The 19,015-nt window shown below is 41.4% G+C and overlaps 1 protein-coding gene across 1 annotated transcript; it reads left to right on the top strand.

Annotated features, from left to right (window-relative positions):
- Nucleotides 1-1,217: 1,217 nt before the first annotated feature.
- On the top strand, nucleotides 1,218-19,015 carry SGCB (sarcoglycan beta). Its single transcript, XM_025435590.3, has 6 exons — nucleotides 1,218-1,372; nucleotides 6,832-7,041; nucleotides 11,443-11,628; nucleotides 12,225-12,416; nucleotides 12,719-12,850; nucleotides 15,821-19,015. Exons 1-6 carry the CDS (start codon nucleotides 1,337-1,339, stop codon nucleotides 16,022-16,024), a joined length of 960 nt encoding a protein of 319 aa, XP_025291375.1. The 5' UTR covers nucleotides 1,218-1,336; the 3' UTR covers nucleotides 16,025-19,015.

Raw genomic sequence — 19,015 nt, 5'->3', positions numbered from 1 at the left:
TTAGTGTGCATGTCCAAAGGTAAAAGGAAATGCAGAATTAAAGACAAGAGTTAAGGGGCAGACCAGCAAAAAAACTGCCTGTGGGAGTCTGATAAGGCTTTAGAGAGAATGTGACATTGGAACAGATTCTTGGAGGTTGAATAAGCGTGTGCTTGCCAGAGAGAGCAAAAGAGAAACTCTTCCCCAGCAGAGGAAAAAAAGAGGCAAAGCATCGATAGGGAGGACTGTGGTGGTACCAGAACTGGAAACAGGAACTGAGGATCAATCAAAAGCCCTGTTATCTGAGCTGATAAATGGGAGCAGAGCCAGAGCACAGACAGACTTACTGCTGACTCCCAAAGCCTTGGGCTACAATTGACAGTCAGTTGTCCCAGCTAAGATGCAGGATGTGCCGGAGCGCCCGGCGGGGCTGAGCACGGGGATGGGTCAGTGGTTCCAGCATTTGGGAAAGAAGATGCACAGAGATGGACATCAGCCAAACTCCAGAGGGAAGGGAAACGTTTAGGAGGGATTTCTTATGCATCAGATGATCTAGTTTAAACTTCACAGCCAAGTCTGATGTAAAGCAGACAGGGCAGGGACATCACACCTCCAGCCACCAAGAAAGCGAACACCGCGGACGTCGCAGCTCGGGAACGCACCAGCCCTGCGGGGAGGGACGGAGGGCCACGGGGGAGGCGTCGTCCCCTCTCGGAGCGCCCTTTCGGGAGGAGGAGAGGCGGCCCGAGCTCGCGGGAACCAGGCGCACCCGCGGCCACTGCGCCGGGCGCAGGCAGCGGAGCGCAGCGGAGACAGGAGGCGGCGGCGACCACGAGCTGGGAACCCGCCCCCCATCCCTCCAGTGCGCAGGCGCGCGGGGTGCAGCGACGGCGAGCTGGGAACCGTCCCCCCATCCCTCCAGTGCGCAGGCGCGCGGGGTGCAGCGGCGGCGAGCTGGGAACCGTACCCCCCCATCCCTCCAGGGCTCAGGCGCGCGGGGTGCAGCGGCGGCGCTCTGGGAACCGCCCCCATCCCTCCAGTGCGCAGGCGCGCGGGGTGCAGCGGCGGCGGCGAGCTGGGACCCGCCCCCCATCCCTCCAGGGCGCAGGCGCGCGAGGTGTAGCGGCGCCGAGCTGGGACCCGCCCCCCATCCCTCCAGTGCGCAGGCGCGCGGGGTGCAGCGGCGGCGAGCTGGGAACCGTCCCCCCATCCCTCCAGTGCGCAGGCGCGCGGGGTGCAGCGGCGGCGGCTAGCTGGGACCCGCCCCCCCATCCCTCCAGGGCGCAGGCGCGCGAGGTGTAGCGGCGCCGAGCTGGGAACCGCCCCCCCCATCCCTCCAGTGCGCAGGCGCAGGAAGATGGCGGCGGCGGCAGCGGCGGCGGCGGCCGAGCAGGTCTGGGAGCCCCGCCGCGGCCGGGGGCCAGAGGGGCAGGGGAGGCCGGGACCTCGCCGTGGGGCCCGCCGTGGGGCCTGCCGCAGGGCGTCGGGGCGCGAGGGCGTGCTCCGGGGGGCGGGAGGGGCTGTCCGCAGCCAGGGCTGCCGGCGAGGGCGGGGCGGGCCTGCGGGCGGGGGCTCCGGGGCGGGGACGGGGTGGGTCGCCAGCTGCGGGGGGCAGGCGGCCGGGGGCAGCGGCGGCTCGTGCCGGGTTCGGTGGCCCGCGGAGCTGCGGGTAAAAATAGCGTCAGCCGGCGCGGGCGGGGGGGCTCCCGGACCGCAGCCAGGACCGCGGGCGGTGGCCTGGGTGTCGGCCTGGGGCCGCTGGTGTCCGCCCCCCGCGGGCAGCAGGCAGCAGGCAGCTCTGCGCGCTTTGGTTTTGCAGCTCGAGTCCGCAGTTTAAGACCGCCTCCCGTCCGCTTGGTCTACGATCATTTCTTAATGCTTTAGCAGGAATTTCCTGATCCTCCCCCCAAAAAAGCAAGCCATGCATACGCATACCTGCTTGCATGTGTTGCATACGAACCTAGAGGTGCGACGGCATTTGGTTGTAATAAAAATAATTTCCATAGTCATTTTACCCCCTTAACTGTTATCTTCCTCTACAAAACTATATGACCGTTTTTTTTCTTTTATATATATATGACCGTTTCTTTTGAAAAAAAGTGTCATTCTCCAACATTGCTGAAGAAGTGAATGCAAGTCAAGATGCCAGTGTTCTCAGAAAATACTTTCTTGACTAATTAACTGCTTTTAGAGATGTATTTATGTCTATATGTATTTCACTGGAACAGTCATTCAAAAGGACACAAATAGAAGCTATGAAACCCACCTTCAAGGAGCTTTAAACCCAGACTGTCAAACGCAGAAAAATCAGCTAAGGGGGGGGAGGTGGGGGCACGCTACAGATGGTGGCAGGAAAATAAAAACTAAAGGAATGAGTGAAAGTAAAAGGAGACAAAGCTCCTTGGAGTTACTGAGATAAAAATTAATTGTTCCTTGGCTTTCCTGATCTCCCTCCTGGCTTATCAGCTCTTGTTTTAGGTGGTTCTCTTTTCATCCATATCACCTGTTGATGATGCTCCAGAGGTGCCGCCAAGGTTCCGTTCTCACTTTACACCTAAGCTGGGTAATCTGGTCCATTCCTTAGTTTCCACTTGAGAGTTAAAAACATTGACGTCTTCAGCCTGTACTGAATTTTTCCCACAGGCCCCTCAAACTCAAACAGGTACAAACTGGGTGGCATCGTGTTTACCATTAAAAGGGCTCCAACCATCCATTCGCTAGGTTAACCCCACTAGAAAATTGAGAGCCGGACCAGCTCCAGGGAGCTCAGAAGGGACTCACACTTGCTCTCATGCTCTGCTCTCCCAAGTGTGACATTTGAACAAAGGGTCCCACGTTTTCTTTTTCCTCCATACTCCATATGTAATTAGCAGGTCTCTACCTGGGAGTCATCTTAGATCCCCTCTGGGTCACACAGCCCATCAGTCAGCAGGTTCTGTAGTTCTTCTTTTTGATGCCTCTCCCCATCTTTTCATCTAAAGCTCAGTCAAGTCCTCCTTTGGAGATACATCAACCTGCTCTTGATGTATCTTCATGTCTAAACTCTTCTGTCTCTTTTTGGTACATGTCTTTGATTTTGCTGTAATGCAAATCTGATGGTATCACCTATTTTAGATTTTCAGTAGTTCCCTATCACCTTCAGGATAAAGTCCATTGTTCTTGACACAGTACTTATGTCCGCTCCTTAACTGGCCCCTAACCATATCTCTGATCTTATTTTTTGCCCCATTTCTGTACTCATCCTTTTCACCATCCACAGAAACTTCCAAAATTGGTTCACAGAGAGATAACTTGTACTCAGGGTTTCCATGCTGTTCCCTTTGCCTGGAATGCCTTTCTCTGTGCTTTTGCCTGGCTAACTCCTATTTATCCTCCCAAGTTTCAAATGAAATCTCAGCCTTTCTTAAAAACCTTCACCTGATGCCCTTGCTTGGTACGTAGAGTTACATTCCTCTTCTGTACCCTCCCAATATTGTGTGCATTTGCCATGTTGAACTGCCATTGTTAGTGACCCTGTCTATCTACTCTCCTGGCCCCTAAGGAAGTTCATTGAGGGTTAAGTGCTGTGTCCTGTCTTGGTGGTCTGGAGCATTTGGCATATAGTAACTCTTCAATAAATCATAAATACGTCAAGTTGAATATAATAATGGACATGAATTGGCGAAGAAGAGTGAAGAATGCATCCTAGGAGAGAACAGTTTTGTCCTTTCTTTTATGTAAACCTTTATTCAAGCTCTGACTTTAAAATTGCCCATGATGTGTCTGTGAAAATTAGAAGAAAGCATACCTCCCTTAAGGTATCATATACCTTCAGCCAAAAAGTATCAAAATGCATATTGCACTCCGAGTCATCTGCGGTATCAATGTACCCCTCATAGATGTTGCACCTCATGCAGACACAACCTATACAACTGTACTCAACTACCTGTTTTATGAAAAAAATCTGATGGATGGATTGAATTGTATTCTATAGGCCTTCCATACTGCTCTGTGGAATTAAAAAATTGTATCTGTTACATTACAATAATTATTCGCATCTTTTTCCATTTTTCCTTAAGCCTTTAACCAGCCCACTACCTCTGCCACCGTAAGATTGTAGTAGCTCTCTCCACTCTTTATTTTCAGATGACCTTTCCTTTTACATCCCGAAGAAAAAAGAGTGTTTTCTCTTCTGAGTGTGAACTGTTTCACCAAAGTGGGAGCCTATCTTTAAATTTAAAGCCTATTCTTTTCTCATATCCTCTGTATCACTTTCTTTCCTGCTTCTTAAAGGGTCTCATTCCCTGTATTATCCTGCCCTCATCTGAGGTCTTTGGTCTTTGCCCCTCTTGGCATCTTTCCTTCTGCCGTCAAACATACAAGTCTTTCCCCCAAATTGTGAGGCGGGGAGGCTGGGGTTGGTTTACTAACAGCAACATGAAAAGCACAGTTTCCTCTGACAGTACATAATTCTTTAGCTCCAGTCTTTCTTTCCTCTTTTCTCTTTCTGGACTGGAAAATAGATGTTTACATGTGGTATTTTTTCTTCAGACTGCAGCTTCGCATTTTTTTTTTTTAAAGATTTTATTTATTCATGAGAGACAGAGAGAGGCAGAGACACAGGCAGAGGTAGAAGCAGGCTCCATAGAAGGAGCCCGACGTGGGACTCGATTCCAGGTCTCCAGGATCATGCCCTGGGTTCAAGGTGGCGCTAAACCGCTGAGCTACCCAGGCTGCCCTCCAGCTTCACATTTTGCTGGAAGAGTTCCCCTTTGAAGGTTATGGAAGCACTTTTGAACAAAGCAAGTTCAGCGACACTGCCCGTCCTTGGTTTTCTTACCATTCATTGTATTTCTCATTTTCCACTGTAGCTGCACATTTAAATTTCTCCAAGACTATGTGCTTGGCTCTTTGTTCTCTTTCCTGTATGCAGTTTTTCACAGTAAACTGATGTACTCTCATGAATTTAATTTACCTTGAGGCTAAGGACTCTCAAATCTTTATCTCTAGTCCTGACTGATCTAATATCCATTCCATCCTTCCCCTTGCCTTTGAGTCATATGGTTATTTCTCATTTAGTTTAAGTGCAACATATGTAGAATCTTCCTCCTTCATTCCCCATATTTAGCTAGTCACCATTCAGTAAACACGAGATTCTTTGAAGTTGGCTGCAAATTCAGTCCACTCTTCTCACGGAGTATATTTTTAATCTATCCTTTTTCATCCCACCTCGTTATCTCATTACCTCGAACCTCCATTATGACAACATCCCCAACAGCCTACTTACTGTTATTCCTGTCTCCTCTCCTACAAACATCCACACATTTAGCATCCTGAAATATATGTCATTCATGTTTACAAACCTCCAGTGATTCCCAGTTAAACAGACAAAAAGACTGGGATTTGTACCCAGCAGTCCAAACATTTTCTCAGCCTACCCTACTCTGCAACTTTATTCTCCCCCCTGTTACGAGCTCTGATCCATCTACTTCTTGTTTCGTTGAAAACAAATCCAAAGCCATCCCGTCTCTCCTCCCGTTGAGCTCCATGGCATGTATTGGCCAAAGTATTGAGATTCTGGCACCTAAACATACAGAATACTCTATTGCATTGCTAATTATTTTATACCCAAATTATATTTGGGTATAAATCTAGAGAATATGGGCAGCCCAAGTAGCTCAGCGGTTTAGCGCTGCCTTCAGCCCAGGGTGTGATCCTGGAGTCCCGGGATTGAGTTCCACATTGGGCTCCCTGCATGGAGCCTGCTTCTCCCTCTGCCTGTGTCTCTGCCTCTCTCTCTCTCTCTCTCTCTCTGTCTCTCTCTCTCTCTCTCCTCTCTCTCTCTGTCTCTCATGAATAAATAAAATCTTAAAAAATAAATAAAAATCTGGAGAATGAGGATCCTGTCCTATATTTCCTATTTATGGTATTAGTGTTTAGCATAAAGTGTTTAATAATTTTTTTCCTTGAGCTCCAAAATCTATGTAAGTTGGACAGTATCCATTTCTACCGTTCAGTGTTCATGATATATTACCAAAAATGTTATTTATTCAACCATAGTCTTAAGTTAGACGTTCTCAAACTTTTTGGTCTTGGGTTATCTTTATGCCCTTAAAGGTGAGTGAGGATCCCAAAGAACTTTTGTTTACGTGGGTTGGTATTTATTGATATTTACCACATTAGAAATTAAACCTGAGAAAATTGGAAACACAGGAATACACAAGCACATATTCCATTCGCTGTTAGAGCATTGATGTCATCCCATACACTTAGCCTCTGGAAAACTCCACTGAACATTCATGAGAGGGGGAGAGTGAATAACGTCTTGGTGTTATTTTGAACATAGTTTGTCCTCTCCAGATTCCTCTAAGCGTTGAAGCAGTTCCTCCAGTTCTCCCCGGCCCTGACTTTGAAAACTGCAGATGTAGGATAATGTCAGCTTTAGCCAGTTGGGGTGACAAAAAGCAAAATGTGTCAACCTTTACAAATTCCTGTAAATGAAAAAACTTTATATAATCTCTATCTATATATATAATGAAATAAATCACTATAAATCATTAATAAAAAAAAGATAACACACCATGGAATGTGTATGTCAACTTTTCCCCCAAGTGAGCTAGCTGTACACACTAGGACTATTCAAAGCAGAGAGTGGAAATGTGTCACCATATAGTCACACTAAAGGTTCTTCTCCTCTCTAAGCATAGTAATGTCATGACTTGGAGCCTGCAACTCAATGTGACTTAAAGTTTATTCATGGAAAATATATCATTAACCCGTTCAGCTTTCTTTGATTAGGAGTTTGCACTTCATCAATAAATGCCTTGAAAAGAGTGAGTATGGCGGTTCCACTGTGCTGTCCTTTGTTTTTAGCAAAGTTCCAATGGTCCTGTAAAGAAGTCCATGCGTGAGAAAGCCGTCGAGAGAAGGAATGTCAATAAGGAGCACAATAGTAATTTCAAAGCTGGATATATTCCAATTGATGAAGATCGCCTCCATAAAACGGGATTGAGAGGAAGAAAGGGCAACCTGGCCATCTGTGTCATTATCCTCTTGTTTATCTTGGCTGTCATCAATTTAATTGTAAGTATATGGTACAGAATTTCCTTCTTTTAATTACCTTAGGGATTTTTCAGTGAAATCGCAGACTTTGTTTCTATAACTTCTTTTGAAATCCTCTTACTTTCTGCTTTTCTGTACATGTTTTATCTCTTAAGTTCTTTTAAATGCACAATTACCTTTGACACTGTGTGCAGAGAGCCCCTGACTTGCCTACTGTCCAATATATTGTCTAACAGAAACCTGTCTTCCTAATTTCATGACCAAGAGGGCATCTTATCAGATGTTTTTTCCTCTGATGTATACTTTGAAAAACAACAGGAGATTCTGTCTTTTACACACTTACAGAAAAGACCCACTGGCCTTTTTAAAAATTTATTTATTTGTTTATTGTTTGTTTATTTATTTATTTATTTTTATCCATGAGAGAGAGGCAGAGACACAGACAGAGGGAGAAGCAGGCTCCATGCAGGGAGCCCGAGGTTGGACTCGATCCTGGGACTCTGGGATCACGCCCTGGGCGGAAGTGAGACACTAAACCACTGAGCCACCCAGGCATCCCTAAAAATTTATTTTTAAAGTGCAGTTAACATACAGTAGATTAGCTTCAGATGTACAACAGGGGGATTTGACAGTTCTGTAGATTACTCAGTGCTCACTGTAAGTGTAGTCACCATCTGTCACTATACAACGTTATTACGATGTTATTGACTATATTCCCTGTGCTGTACTTTTCATCTCTGTGACTTACTCATTTCATAACTAAGTCTGTACCTCTACTCATTGAGTTGTCTTAAATATGTCATATATTTTAAAAACCTAGTATGCTAATATTGACACGTATTAATTTTATTTAGAAGAAAATGTGCATGGAAAGTTCCCTTTAAAGAACTTAACTTTTGGAAGGGTAGAGTCAACTTGGTCAGGAGAGACCTTTGCCATCATGACTTTATTGCCTTTACCTCTCCTAAAAAATACAATCCTCTCTGTTTTCATGCAGTCCTAAACCTAAATTTAGTCCTAAACCTTCTCAACCGGAATTTTTTTCTTTCTTCTTTTTTTTTTTTTTTTAATTTTTTTCTAAGATTTATTTATTTATTTATGAGAGATACAGAGAGAGAGAGGGAGAGACAGAGGCAGAGGGAGAAGCCTGATGGAGGACTCGATCCCGGATCCCAGGATCATGACCCGAGCCGAAGGCAGGCACCCAACCACGCCACGCAGGAGGCGCCACACAGGTGTCCCTCCTCAACCAGATTTTACAATTGCAAACCCTTATTTGACAGCAAACAGTTATATCTATAGTCTTAAATCTCTGTTGTCAAATGGGAGGATCTGGTAGGCCAGTTTACACTAAGGTGCTAAAGACTTAGTATGTTGCCTTTTCCAAAGATACTTGATTTTCTAAAGAAGAAGACTTAATCCAAGGTTGTAACAATCTGAGGGCTACACCTGAACCCCTCTGGCATGTGTGTAGATGACATATTGAGAGGGTAGTTATTGGTATACCCAAGACTGATGATCATGGGCTACATTGGTTCTAACCTTGATTCCATTTAGTTTATTTTTGACTTCTAATATTTTTAATCCCATCTTTTGTATTTTATGTACATTCAAAACATTTGTGTCTAATTCTTCCCTTACATTGAAAAGACTTCATACTATAAATAGCTTTACTAAGAGCGCATGTTCTGACTTTATAATTTTTTTGTTGTTGGAAACTTTTGGTTAAGATGGCAGAATGGGGACATTTTTGTCCCCTTCCTCTTTAAAAAGCTCATCCCAAGGTGACAATGTCAAGAGATAGAAATATCTTGAAAGAACGTGGGAGGCACCTAAAATCCTAAATTTGGCCCTATAAAGAAGCAGGAGGAGAAATGGCAGATTTCTCTGCATGTGTGCTGGGGAGGGGGCTGCAGGGCGTGTTGGTGAAAGTGCCTTGCAGAATCGTCAGGAATTGGAAATACAAGTGCCATGAAAAGCAGGACTGAGGCAGGAACTGAAAACAGCTTCTTTGAAAAACCTGTAGGAGCCTTGAGATCCCTAGCCTCACTCTCCCTTCCAGCCAGCAGTTGGGCAACTATGCCTCCTAACCCCACACAGTATGTTATGGAAGGGAGACAATTCTTCCTGCCTGAGGATACTGCACAGAGCAGGTGGGGATGGGTTTCCATGCTGGAAGCAGAGAAGTCTGAATCCTGAGCACTGAGACTCCGTTTCCCAGCTCTCTTCTCATCCTCTGACTCCAGCTCCCTGGCACCAGGCTTATGTCCTTGAGGCAAGAGATGAAGTAGTCTGCTCCAGAAAAACTGAAGCATCTGGGAGAAAAAATCTGTAGATACTGACACTTGGCAGGTCCCAGTGAGACAGCCACCCTCTCTCCTACTGTGAAGCCTGTCTGTCACAACCACCCCACACAGAGAACTTTCTGTGCACTTTTTTAAACCTCACTGTTAAATATGAACACTGAGCTATCAGAGATAATGGAGTTTTTTGGAAAGCTCCCAGATTTGAAAAATGATGAGCACCAAATCACCCAAACCGTGGGGAAACTAGGAATTCAGGGAGACAGAGAAAATAGAATGAATGACAGAAAACTTAAAAAATTAAAATCAGTATTTTCAGAGAAATGAGACGATATTACATCCATGAAACAAGGATAACATGCCATTAAAAAGGAGCAACTAAGGAATAAGGAAGAACTTAAAGAAATACATAGGGATGGATGGATAGATGGAAAGAGAAGGAGAGAGATTGGAAGATAAAAGGAACCCGTCCAGAAAGCTCAACAAAATTGAAGAATCAGTCCAGGAAGTGGAACATTCTGTTAATAGGAGTTTCACAAATTGATAAGAAGGAACACTGGGGATAAAATTACCAAATAAATTAACCAAGAAAGTTTCCTGGAACAGATTGAAAACTACCATTCTAGGTCCAGTGTCATGCACAAAAACACACCAAGGCCATTACTGTGAAATTGAAGAGAACCTGGGATAAAGGGAAGATCTTAAAACCTTCCAGAGGAAGTGAAAAAAAAAAAAAAAAAAAAAAAAGGTTGCATATGAAGAATACAAAATCGGAGGCATCAGACTTTTCAAATGCAACCCTGGAGACCAGAAAGCAAGAATACAAGGGCCTTCAACATTCAGAGAGAGAATAGCACCAAACCTAGAAGTTATCAAGCTCGACTGTTAAATGTGAGGGCTTATAAAGACATTTTTAAACCATATATACTCTCAAATTTTACTTCGCATATATTTTTTCTAAGGAGGCCACTGGAGGAGGTGCTCACCACAAGAAGGAGCTGACTCCCAGAAGGCTGAAGACAAGGATACAGGAAACAGTATCTATCTAGTGCAGGAGAAAGAAGGAAGTTCCAGCATGAAAATGAAGGACAAGTTCACGGTTACAGTTATGTAGCCGACCCAGCAGTGACCACCCAGATTGGAGCAAGAAGATCAGAGGTGCAGCAAGATCGCCTGGGAGAGAAAAATTAATAGAAAAAATTGTTAAAGAGGTTTGGACTTTTAGAACATTTTATCAAGGGACATTTTACAGAAACATGGGAGGTTTTGAAAAAATTCAGTCAAGTTTTCAAATGAAAACTTGAGCAAAGGGATCCCTGGGTGGCGCAGCGGTTTGGCGCCTGCCTTTGGCCCAGGGCGCAATCCTGGAGACCCGGGATCAAATCCCACATCAGGCTCCCGGTGCATGGAGCCTGCTTCTCCCTCTGCCTGTGTCTCTGCCTCTCTCTCTCTCTGTGACTATCATAAATAAATAAAAAAATTTAAAAAAAAAAAAAAAAAAAAAGAAAACTTGAGCAAAATTTGAGTAAGCAAATTTGGTCCAGTGCCCAAAAAAAAAAAAAAAAAAAAAAAAAAAAAGAATATGAAACCACAAGACAGAGTACAAGAAAGGAACTGCTCTCTTAGTTACAGTATTTGGCTTAGCAATGAACAATACTTATATGGTTACAATACTAAAAATACTGAACCTGGATCTAATCTAGCCAGCACTTGAAACCTATTTCCATTTCAGGATTGGAAACAATAAATTCTCATCTGCTAAAGTATGAAAATAATAGATAAAACCTCAAACTGATGTGTCAAGAAATAATATATCACCTAAAAATCTGGGATAAATTCTAGATGAAATACCTAAAGTGGTTGTCCCAGGATGAGATGTAGAGGGAGCAAAAGGAAGAAGAAACTGCTCTTGTAGCACTTTTTGACTTTTAGCTATTTGCCTCTAATACCGTGATAAAAATAAAACTGGTTCTGTTTATAAGTGGAAAACCAACTGATGTGTTCATACCACTGATGAGACATCTCAGGAAGTTTAATGCTTCGGCAATTATCTTCTGTTTGGTTTCTAATTATGTTGAATATATGCTACCCATTCGCAGGGGATTGTTTTCTTTTTTAGATAACACTTGTTATCTGGGCTGTGATTCGCATTGGACCAAATGGCTGTGACAGCATGGAGTTTCATGAAAGTGGCCTGCTTCGGTTTAAGCAAGTATCTGACATGGGAGTTATACATCCTCTTTACAAGAGCACGGTGGGAGGAAGGCGAAATGAAAATTTGGTTATCACCGGCAACAACCAGCCTGTAAGTTACCACTTTAGTCAAGGGACAGTAGAGAAATTTTCCTTGTTAAAAAACTAGAGTTGATTATTGGAAATGGATATTTTCCTTGAGAGAATATTCATCAGCACATTTAATAATATTGCGGGTCTTATAATCCATTAATGTTATTTGCTTTCTTAATACAGATTAATTATTCTAAGAATACAGAATATCCTCTATCTCCTCCACACAAAATAACCAGCAAACAAAGCACCTTCCCAGGTTGGAATACCCTGTACTTTCTGGGAGTCTAGAGAAGAATATGCCAATCTAGTCCATGGCAGCCTGTGCCCCGTGGCTGCTGCAGTGTAGGTTTTCAATGACATAGAACCTAAAGGTGTTCTTACCACCTCCTGCCCATGTGACCCATGGATTTGTGCAGAGCAGTGTAAGCAAACCAGCATATAAGCCCTCTTTTTAAAGAATTCTTCCCAAGTGGATAGAGAGGGGACAGACCAATGCAGTTAAAATTCTTTGAAGTTAGTCTATTATTTTAAAGTGTTTTTGATAATGTTCTTGATGAATTTTGGCTGCAGTCTCCTTTGAAAACATACTCATGATAAAGTGTTTTTCTGAAGATTGTCTTTCAGCAAGGGACAACAAAGCTCAGTGTAGAAAAGAACAAAACTTCTATTACGAGTGACATTGGTATGCAGTTTTTTGACCCGAGGACTCAGAATATCTTATTCAGCACAGACTATGAAACTCATGAGTTTCATTTGCCAAGTGGAGTGAAAAGTTTGAACGTTCAAAAAGCTTCTACTGAAAGGGTATGATTTATTTTGTTTGCTTTATTACTGGAAGAGAATTGCTGTCTAAATTTACAAAGTGGGAGGGGAGTTTTGCTGTTTTATAAGTGATGGGAAAGAATAAATTATGGAAAAGTGGGAAGGATTGATTAGTTCTGGATTTGTAATCTGATCATTATCATGCCACATCTCTGTCTCAACACCTATAAAACGTGACAGGAAACCCTTGCCTTTCATATTCTATGGCTGAAACTCCTGTTTCTGTCTCTAATAATTTTCACTTTAATTTAGAAACACTTTTTATTACTTTTTTTAATTTTCAGATTACCAGCAATGCTACTAGTGACTTAAATATAAAGGTTGATGGGCGTGCTATTGTGCGTGGAAATGAAGGCGTATTCATTATGGGCAAAACCATTGAATTTCATATGGGTGGTAATATGGAGTTGAAGGCAGTAAGTATTCCTTAAGAGTTTAAGAGAATTATTAGATTCTTGGGCACATGAATCTATATGTAGAATAGTATACAATTATTAAAAATGGTACTATAGTTGTATATTTTTTGACCTGGTAGTGAAAGAGAGTTACAATTTGTGAAATAAATTGTTTTTATTTTTTAAAACATAACTACGTTTATAAAAACCTGGAAGGGTGTGCCAGATGTCAACAGCGGTTGGCTGTGGGTAGCAGGGTAACAGGTGACTTAATTTTTCTTTCTGCTTGCCTCTTGTTTTCTAAAAAAAAAATTTTTTTTTTTTTTTTACAAAATGATACCTTTGTTATTCCTTTGTTATTTTAAAAAGCAAAAATGAATAAACTTCCAGAATTCTGGAAGATTTTCAAAGTAAGAATTATCAAAGTAGTGTCCATTCCCTGAAGTTGTTGGGGTTTGTTTTTTTTTCACTTAAAGATTTTCCATATCCTTTACTGAGTTTTATATCCAGTGATGTGAAAATCAATTAGCAGATGTAAGAAATGTATTTTATTTACCCATCTATTATTAACTACAAAAGAAAAAGATTTTGCCTTTATTTTAGCTATTGAAAAGTGAAGTTTTGTCCTTTACAGTTTATATCTGAACTTCAATAGGTAACATATATAAGGGAGCCAGAAGTCCAAAAACAGTTTACCTGCTCACAATTTTAGTCGAAGCATATTTATTCAAAATGTCTTCCTTTGGTCGCCTGCTATATGCTACTTAACTAAAGCTAATTAAATTGATTTTACCAAGCATCATATGCGACAAAAATAAACTGAAACCTAAGGATTTGTATTTTTACCTAAATTTAATTTCATAGTTCTAGAAAAAATTTCATAGTTCTTTAAAAAATTAAGTTTTCCATTTTCTGAAATAGCTTTCTCCCTTAAGCACACATTCTAATTTCTAAATAATAAAGATGACATAAAATGTGTTTCTTGCCAGAAACTCAATAGCAATACTGAGTATTTTTTGCATGTATTGTAGTAAGAAGCCATTCCTCTAAAAGAATAGTGTTGAAGAACCGTCACTGTGGGGCTATTGTTCTCAGCACTGGAAACTCAAAGAAGCAAGAGGTGTGATAGATTTGTATATAGCCATTAGCAAGTTACGTAAATCTTTTCTTTTTTTCTACCTGAAAACTCTATCTGTTGTTAGAGAAATACTAAGATTCTTTGAAATACACATACATACGTTTCAGTTTCTCCACAGTTAAAGAAAAACAGGCCAGTACTGAAAATAATTAGCTTTACAATCTAGTTAATATCAGCAATTAGTTTTTAAGCATATAGCTAATGATAAGAATTTTGTTTAAAAAAATAATTTTATCAGTTAAACTGTTTTTAAAGAAATCAAATTCTTTAGCAGTTTTAAAGAAAGTAAAATTAAATGACCACAAGATGGCAACATTGGAACAAAATTTCAAAATTCATCACTTAGGGATTCTATTTCCATATACATACTAATTAATACTGCATAGTACATTAGCTATTTCCATTTCTTCATACCCAGCTTTGTCTTATTGCTTTAAATGTCTTCTGTAACCTGATGACTCTCAAATTTGGAACTCCTGCTTTAATCTCTCCTCCAATCTAAGACTCACATACCCCGCCGACTTACCTTCTCCACTCCAGGACAGAACAGGCATCTCAAATTAGCAAGTCTAAAATCTTCATACCCTTCCTCCCTCCCCAGTCATGCTTCTCTTTCAGTGTTCCCATCTCGTTAAATGGTGTCTATCAGTTCATCAGCAGCCTTCTTGCTCTACCTTCAAGAGATAGAGCCTGGCTGCTTCTCACTGCCTCCCCCACCACCCATGCTATAAAGCACCACCGTGTCCTGCTGCACTGTTGGAAAGGCCTCCTATGCGCTCTGGCTGCTTCCTCATTCACCCCTGTGATTAGTTTCCTGAGCAGCAGCCAGAGCAGTCCTTCCTCAGAGATCACATCACTTCCATATTCATATGCCTCCAAGTGGCTTCTCCTCTAACTGGGGATAAAATTCAAAGTCCATTTCCTTCGACTCCTCTCCTACCAGTTGACTCCCTTGTGCCTTCTGCTGTAGCCACACTGGCTTCCACCTGTTCTCAAGCACCTAGCACATCTTCACACTGTGGCCTGTTGTGTCCTCTGCTTCAGGTGCCTCTCCCCAGTTGCCCACATGGCTTATTTGTGTCATCCCATTTCCGCTGCACTGTGACCTCATCGGAGAGGCCTTCCTTGACCACCCTATGTAAATAGAGCCCCGGCCTGCTCACTGTCTCTCTGCTTACCTTATTTCTCTCCGGTGAGGTTTTATTTATTTTACCTGTTCACATGTTTATTGTCTGCCCCTCCCCATTAAAATGTCAACTGTATGAGAACTTGGACTTGCCTGTCTGTTGATCGCTGTACCCTCAGCACCTAGAATAGTATCTAACATGTAGCAGACATTTAATAATTATTTGTGGAGTGAATGGGAAAAAAAAAAAAAAAAAGAAAGGAGAGAGAGGGTTAGGAGTTCCCAAAAAGAAAAAGGCCACAATAACAAGAATATTCCTGAAATAGTGGGCTTGAAGAAGAGAACCTCCAGGCTCTCTTTCTTTGAGTGCCTGGTCTTTAAAATTCATTTTCTGTAGGAGAAAAACAGTTCTTTTTTTCTTCTCATCATCAGAAATATACCAGTCAGTAACTTTGTAAAAACTCTTAGGAAGTAACAAATGATCTCTATCAGTCTCATGCAGGTAGGATTGATGAATATTAGGTATCAATACACATTATGAACTAGAGGCCACTAGCTGAATCTCGACACTGGTTTTAATTTCCTTTGTTGTTGTTTTGGTCATGACTTTACTGTTTTTCGTTACCTATTTTTCTTGTTAACATTCTAAGTTTTGTGTATTCATCTCGTCCTGTCAACACTTGTGGAGGCAAATCAATCATACTATTATCTGTTACTCTCCTGATAGGAAAACAGCATCATCCTAAATGGAACTGTGATGGTCAGCACAACTCGCCTACCTAGCTCCTCCAGCGGAGACCAGTTTGGTGCCGGTGACTGGGTGCGCTACAAGCTCTGTATGTGTGCAGACGGAACTCTCTTCAAAGTACAAGTAACAGGCCAGAACATGGGCTGCCAGACCTCAGACAACCCCTGTGGAAACACTCACTAGAAGAACCCGAGAGGTCACCAGTGTGTTCATACCTTGACTTGACTTTTTTCTTAAGAGTGTGCACGCAAGTCATGTTTTTAGAGAGTTTGCAGTCAATCTTATTTTATCTACAGAGCACTACGTACCTATACTACAATCTCCATATTTTAAAAGATTCTCAGCCTGAATTTTAATACATTTCATTAAGTTGCACTGATCTTCAAATTAGAGTTCTAAACTAATTATCAGAAGTGAATACAACCAAAATTAATCTTTAAAGAAGTGTTTTTAAAATTCCACTGTTCCTTGTCTCTAAAAGGGTAAAGGGCTGAAGCAACTGTTCAGACTCACTATAAGTAAATTTTGGTAACTAATGGGGTTACACCCACTTAAGATGTTTGAAAGGTACACCGTTAATATGTGTTGCACATTCTGTCTTTGGGCTTCTAAGAGGAAAGATAGATTTTTAGTGCATTAATTTTCAGCTATATTCTCAATGCAAGTGAAGTCATTAGAGAACTTCACATATGTAAGCTGGTAAGAAACCATGGTTTCTTAGTTTTACACTAGTATGAAAACACTTTGTAAAGAACGTTTACCTGTTAAATATTGTTAAGTATGAAGTGTTAATGTGGTAAAAAATTGAAACACAGTCTCAGCTTTAACTATGAAATAATAATGATAGCTGTCATTTACTGAGCATCTTACACATCCTGGGCACTGTCCCAGGCGCTGCATGTGTAATATCTCTTAATTCTCCCCACAGCTCTGTATGTCGGTGGTATTACCCCAGTTTTACCCATTAGGAAGTTAAGAAACTTAAGTAATGTCACATAGGAGATAGCCAGGTTGGGATTGGAATTCACATGTGATTCAAGCCTATATGTACCTGTTTCCAAATACTGTGTTCTTTTTACTATTTGCGCTGAAGTCTTAATACTTAAAACTCTAGAAAAATGGAAACGACTAATTCAAACTCCCCTAAGCAGAGAAGATTCAAATCAGTCATGCTTACTCTAGTTTAAAAAAAAAACAATCTCATGTCCAAAAAATGGCTAGCTGCTATAATCAGGTTTTAAACTAGCTTAAGCCAATTCCAAAATATTACACTATAGAGAGGTCAAATTAGCCTCATTATGGGTTAGTCCAGTTTCCTAGCCAGTGGACCTTGGCCCCTTGGAGCACCTGAATTGGATAGAAGGGTTCCTAAGATATTTATACCCTCAGCCCCCGGGCGATGCAGTGAGAAGTGGGAGGCCGTGGCCCCAGGCAAATCCTCGGGGCTGGGAGTGGTTGGTAAGTTTACCCCAGTGTGCCATTTAAACAGTACCCATTTTAGTGTTCGCCAAGCCTTGAACAAAGTTGGGAAGCACTGGAGTAAAGGGTGCTGATACAGGAAATAATTTTTAAGTAAATTTTGAGTAAGTATGAGAACTGATCTCTGCTCCTCCTTATCACAATCCCATTGTAACAATTTACAATCCTCCAGCCGGTTGATTTTTTAATGTTTTTTATATTTGACTTAAAAGGAATTCTCTGATATTATTAATCATACACACAGCGTCAGGGGCAGGTGTTTTCAACATAGTTTGCTGCAAAATAAGCAGTAGAGATAAATCATAAGCCGTACTCTGCATTCAAGTATAACAGTATCCTGTCGTGGTCAGTTAGAACAGTGTAGATTAGAAAATCAATACAAAAAACAATCTGCATTCAATACAATCACAGTTCTCTCTGATAGAACAACCAAATGCCTTAGAGATTATGAATAATCATTAAAGTAAACTAACAGATCGACTTATTATCTAACTGAAGTTTTTAAATGAAGGAAAGAAAGAACTTTATGACCGCTGAGTGCTATTAATTGATGTGATATTCAGATCCTAGTTGAATATAATCAGTGTCACTTAATATTTGAATGATATTCAAAAAAACCCATTGGTATTTTCATTCAGATGCTTAGTATATTTTTAATTTTACATTCTTTACTTGTCTGCTCTATTTAGATTTGTTCTGAAAGTCTCTTTAAATATTTTTGTAAAAACCACAAAACGCTGTTACAAAGTATTATTTATTGAATATAATTCATGAAGCAATCTATTTTTACTCCTCCTTGAGAAATACTTGTGTTTTTGATACATCTCCATTAAGTGCTTTTGACACGAGAGGATATTTTGATGTTTTTATAGAACTGATTGTAAAGGTAACAGGTCTTGTATTTTAGGACACTGTGCAGGTAGCCCTTGCCTTTTCACTGATGTGTAGACCTGGAACACTCACTGAAAATGAGATGAAGAACAAACCGTCCACTTCACCTGTGATCTGTTTTTGCATAATGGTAAAGCTTCAGCTACTCCTCCTCATCACCAGATGGTATTTCTCAAAAACTGAAATGTTGACTTTGCCCCTTTCTGCTGGCTGTTCCTGCCCTGCTCGGAGCACAGATACGATAAGCAGCAGACTCAGGGAAGGTAGACAGGCAAAGACAGGATCCCAGGAGAGCGGGGTGGATACATGCTTGCTTAAATAACCCCAGTACTTCCCAGATAGGTTGCAATGACAAGGGGACAAGTGAAATTAAAACAGAGCATTTCAGAAACCGTCCAATGGGCAGCTAGGAAAATGCGAAACAACTCAAGGGGGACTGCCTATACACGGTCTGCAAGATTTAAAAATATACCTACTTGTGTTCTTTCTGCATTATGAAAAAAATGAAATACTTTTTGTGTGATAATTTTGATGATGAAAAGTGAAAGTTCCACCTAGTTTCGAATGAATTTTTTTTTTTAAGAGGATAAGAACGTTCTGATGCTAAACTTGACGAAAAAGAGACTATTGAAATGCTGATAATTTCAGTAGTCTTAAAAAGTGTTGAGAGGGCAAAGACTACAAATTATGGCATATAAAAAGAAACCTGTAACTCGTTTCAGATTGTTAACCTGAGTTTCAGTTTGTTCAATTTGTAATAACTATTAATGATCTCTGTTTACAATAAAGACTCCATAAATTGTT

This window comes from Canis lupus, chromosome 13 (genome assembly GCF_003254725.2).
Source record: "Canis lupus dingo isolate Sandy chromosome 13, ASM325472v2, whole genome shotgun sequence".
Lineage (NCBI taxonomy): Eukaryota > Metazoa > Chordata > Mammalia > Carnivora > Canidae > Canis > Canis lupus.
This window is presented reverse-complemented; position numbering and strand designations above follow the sequence as displayed.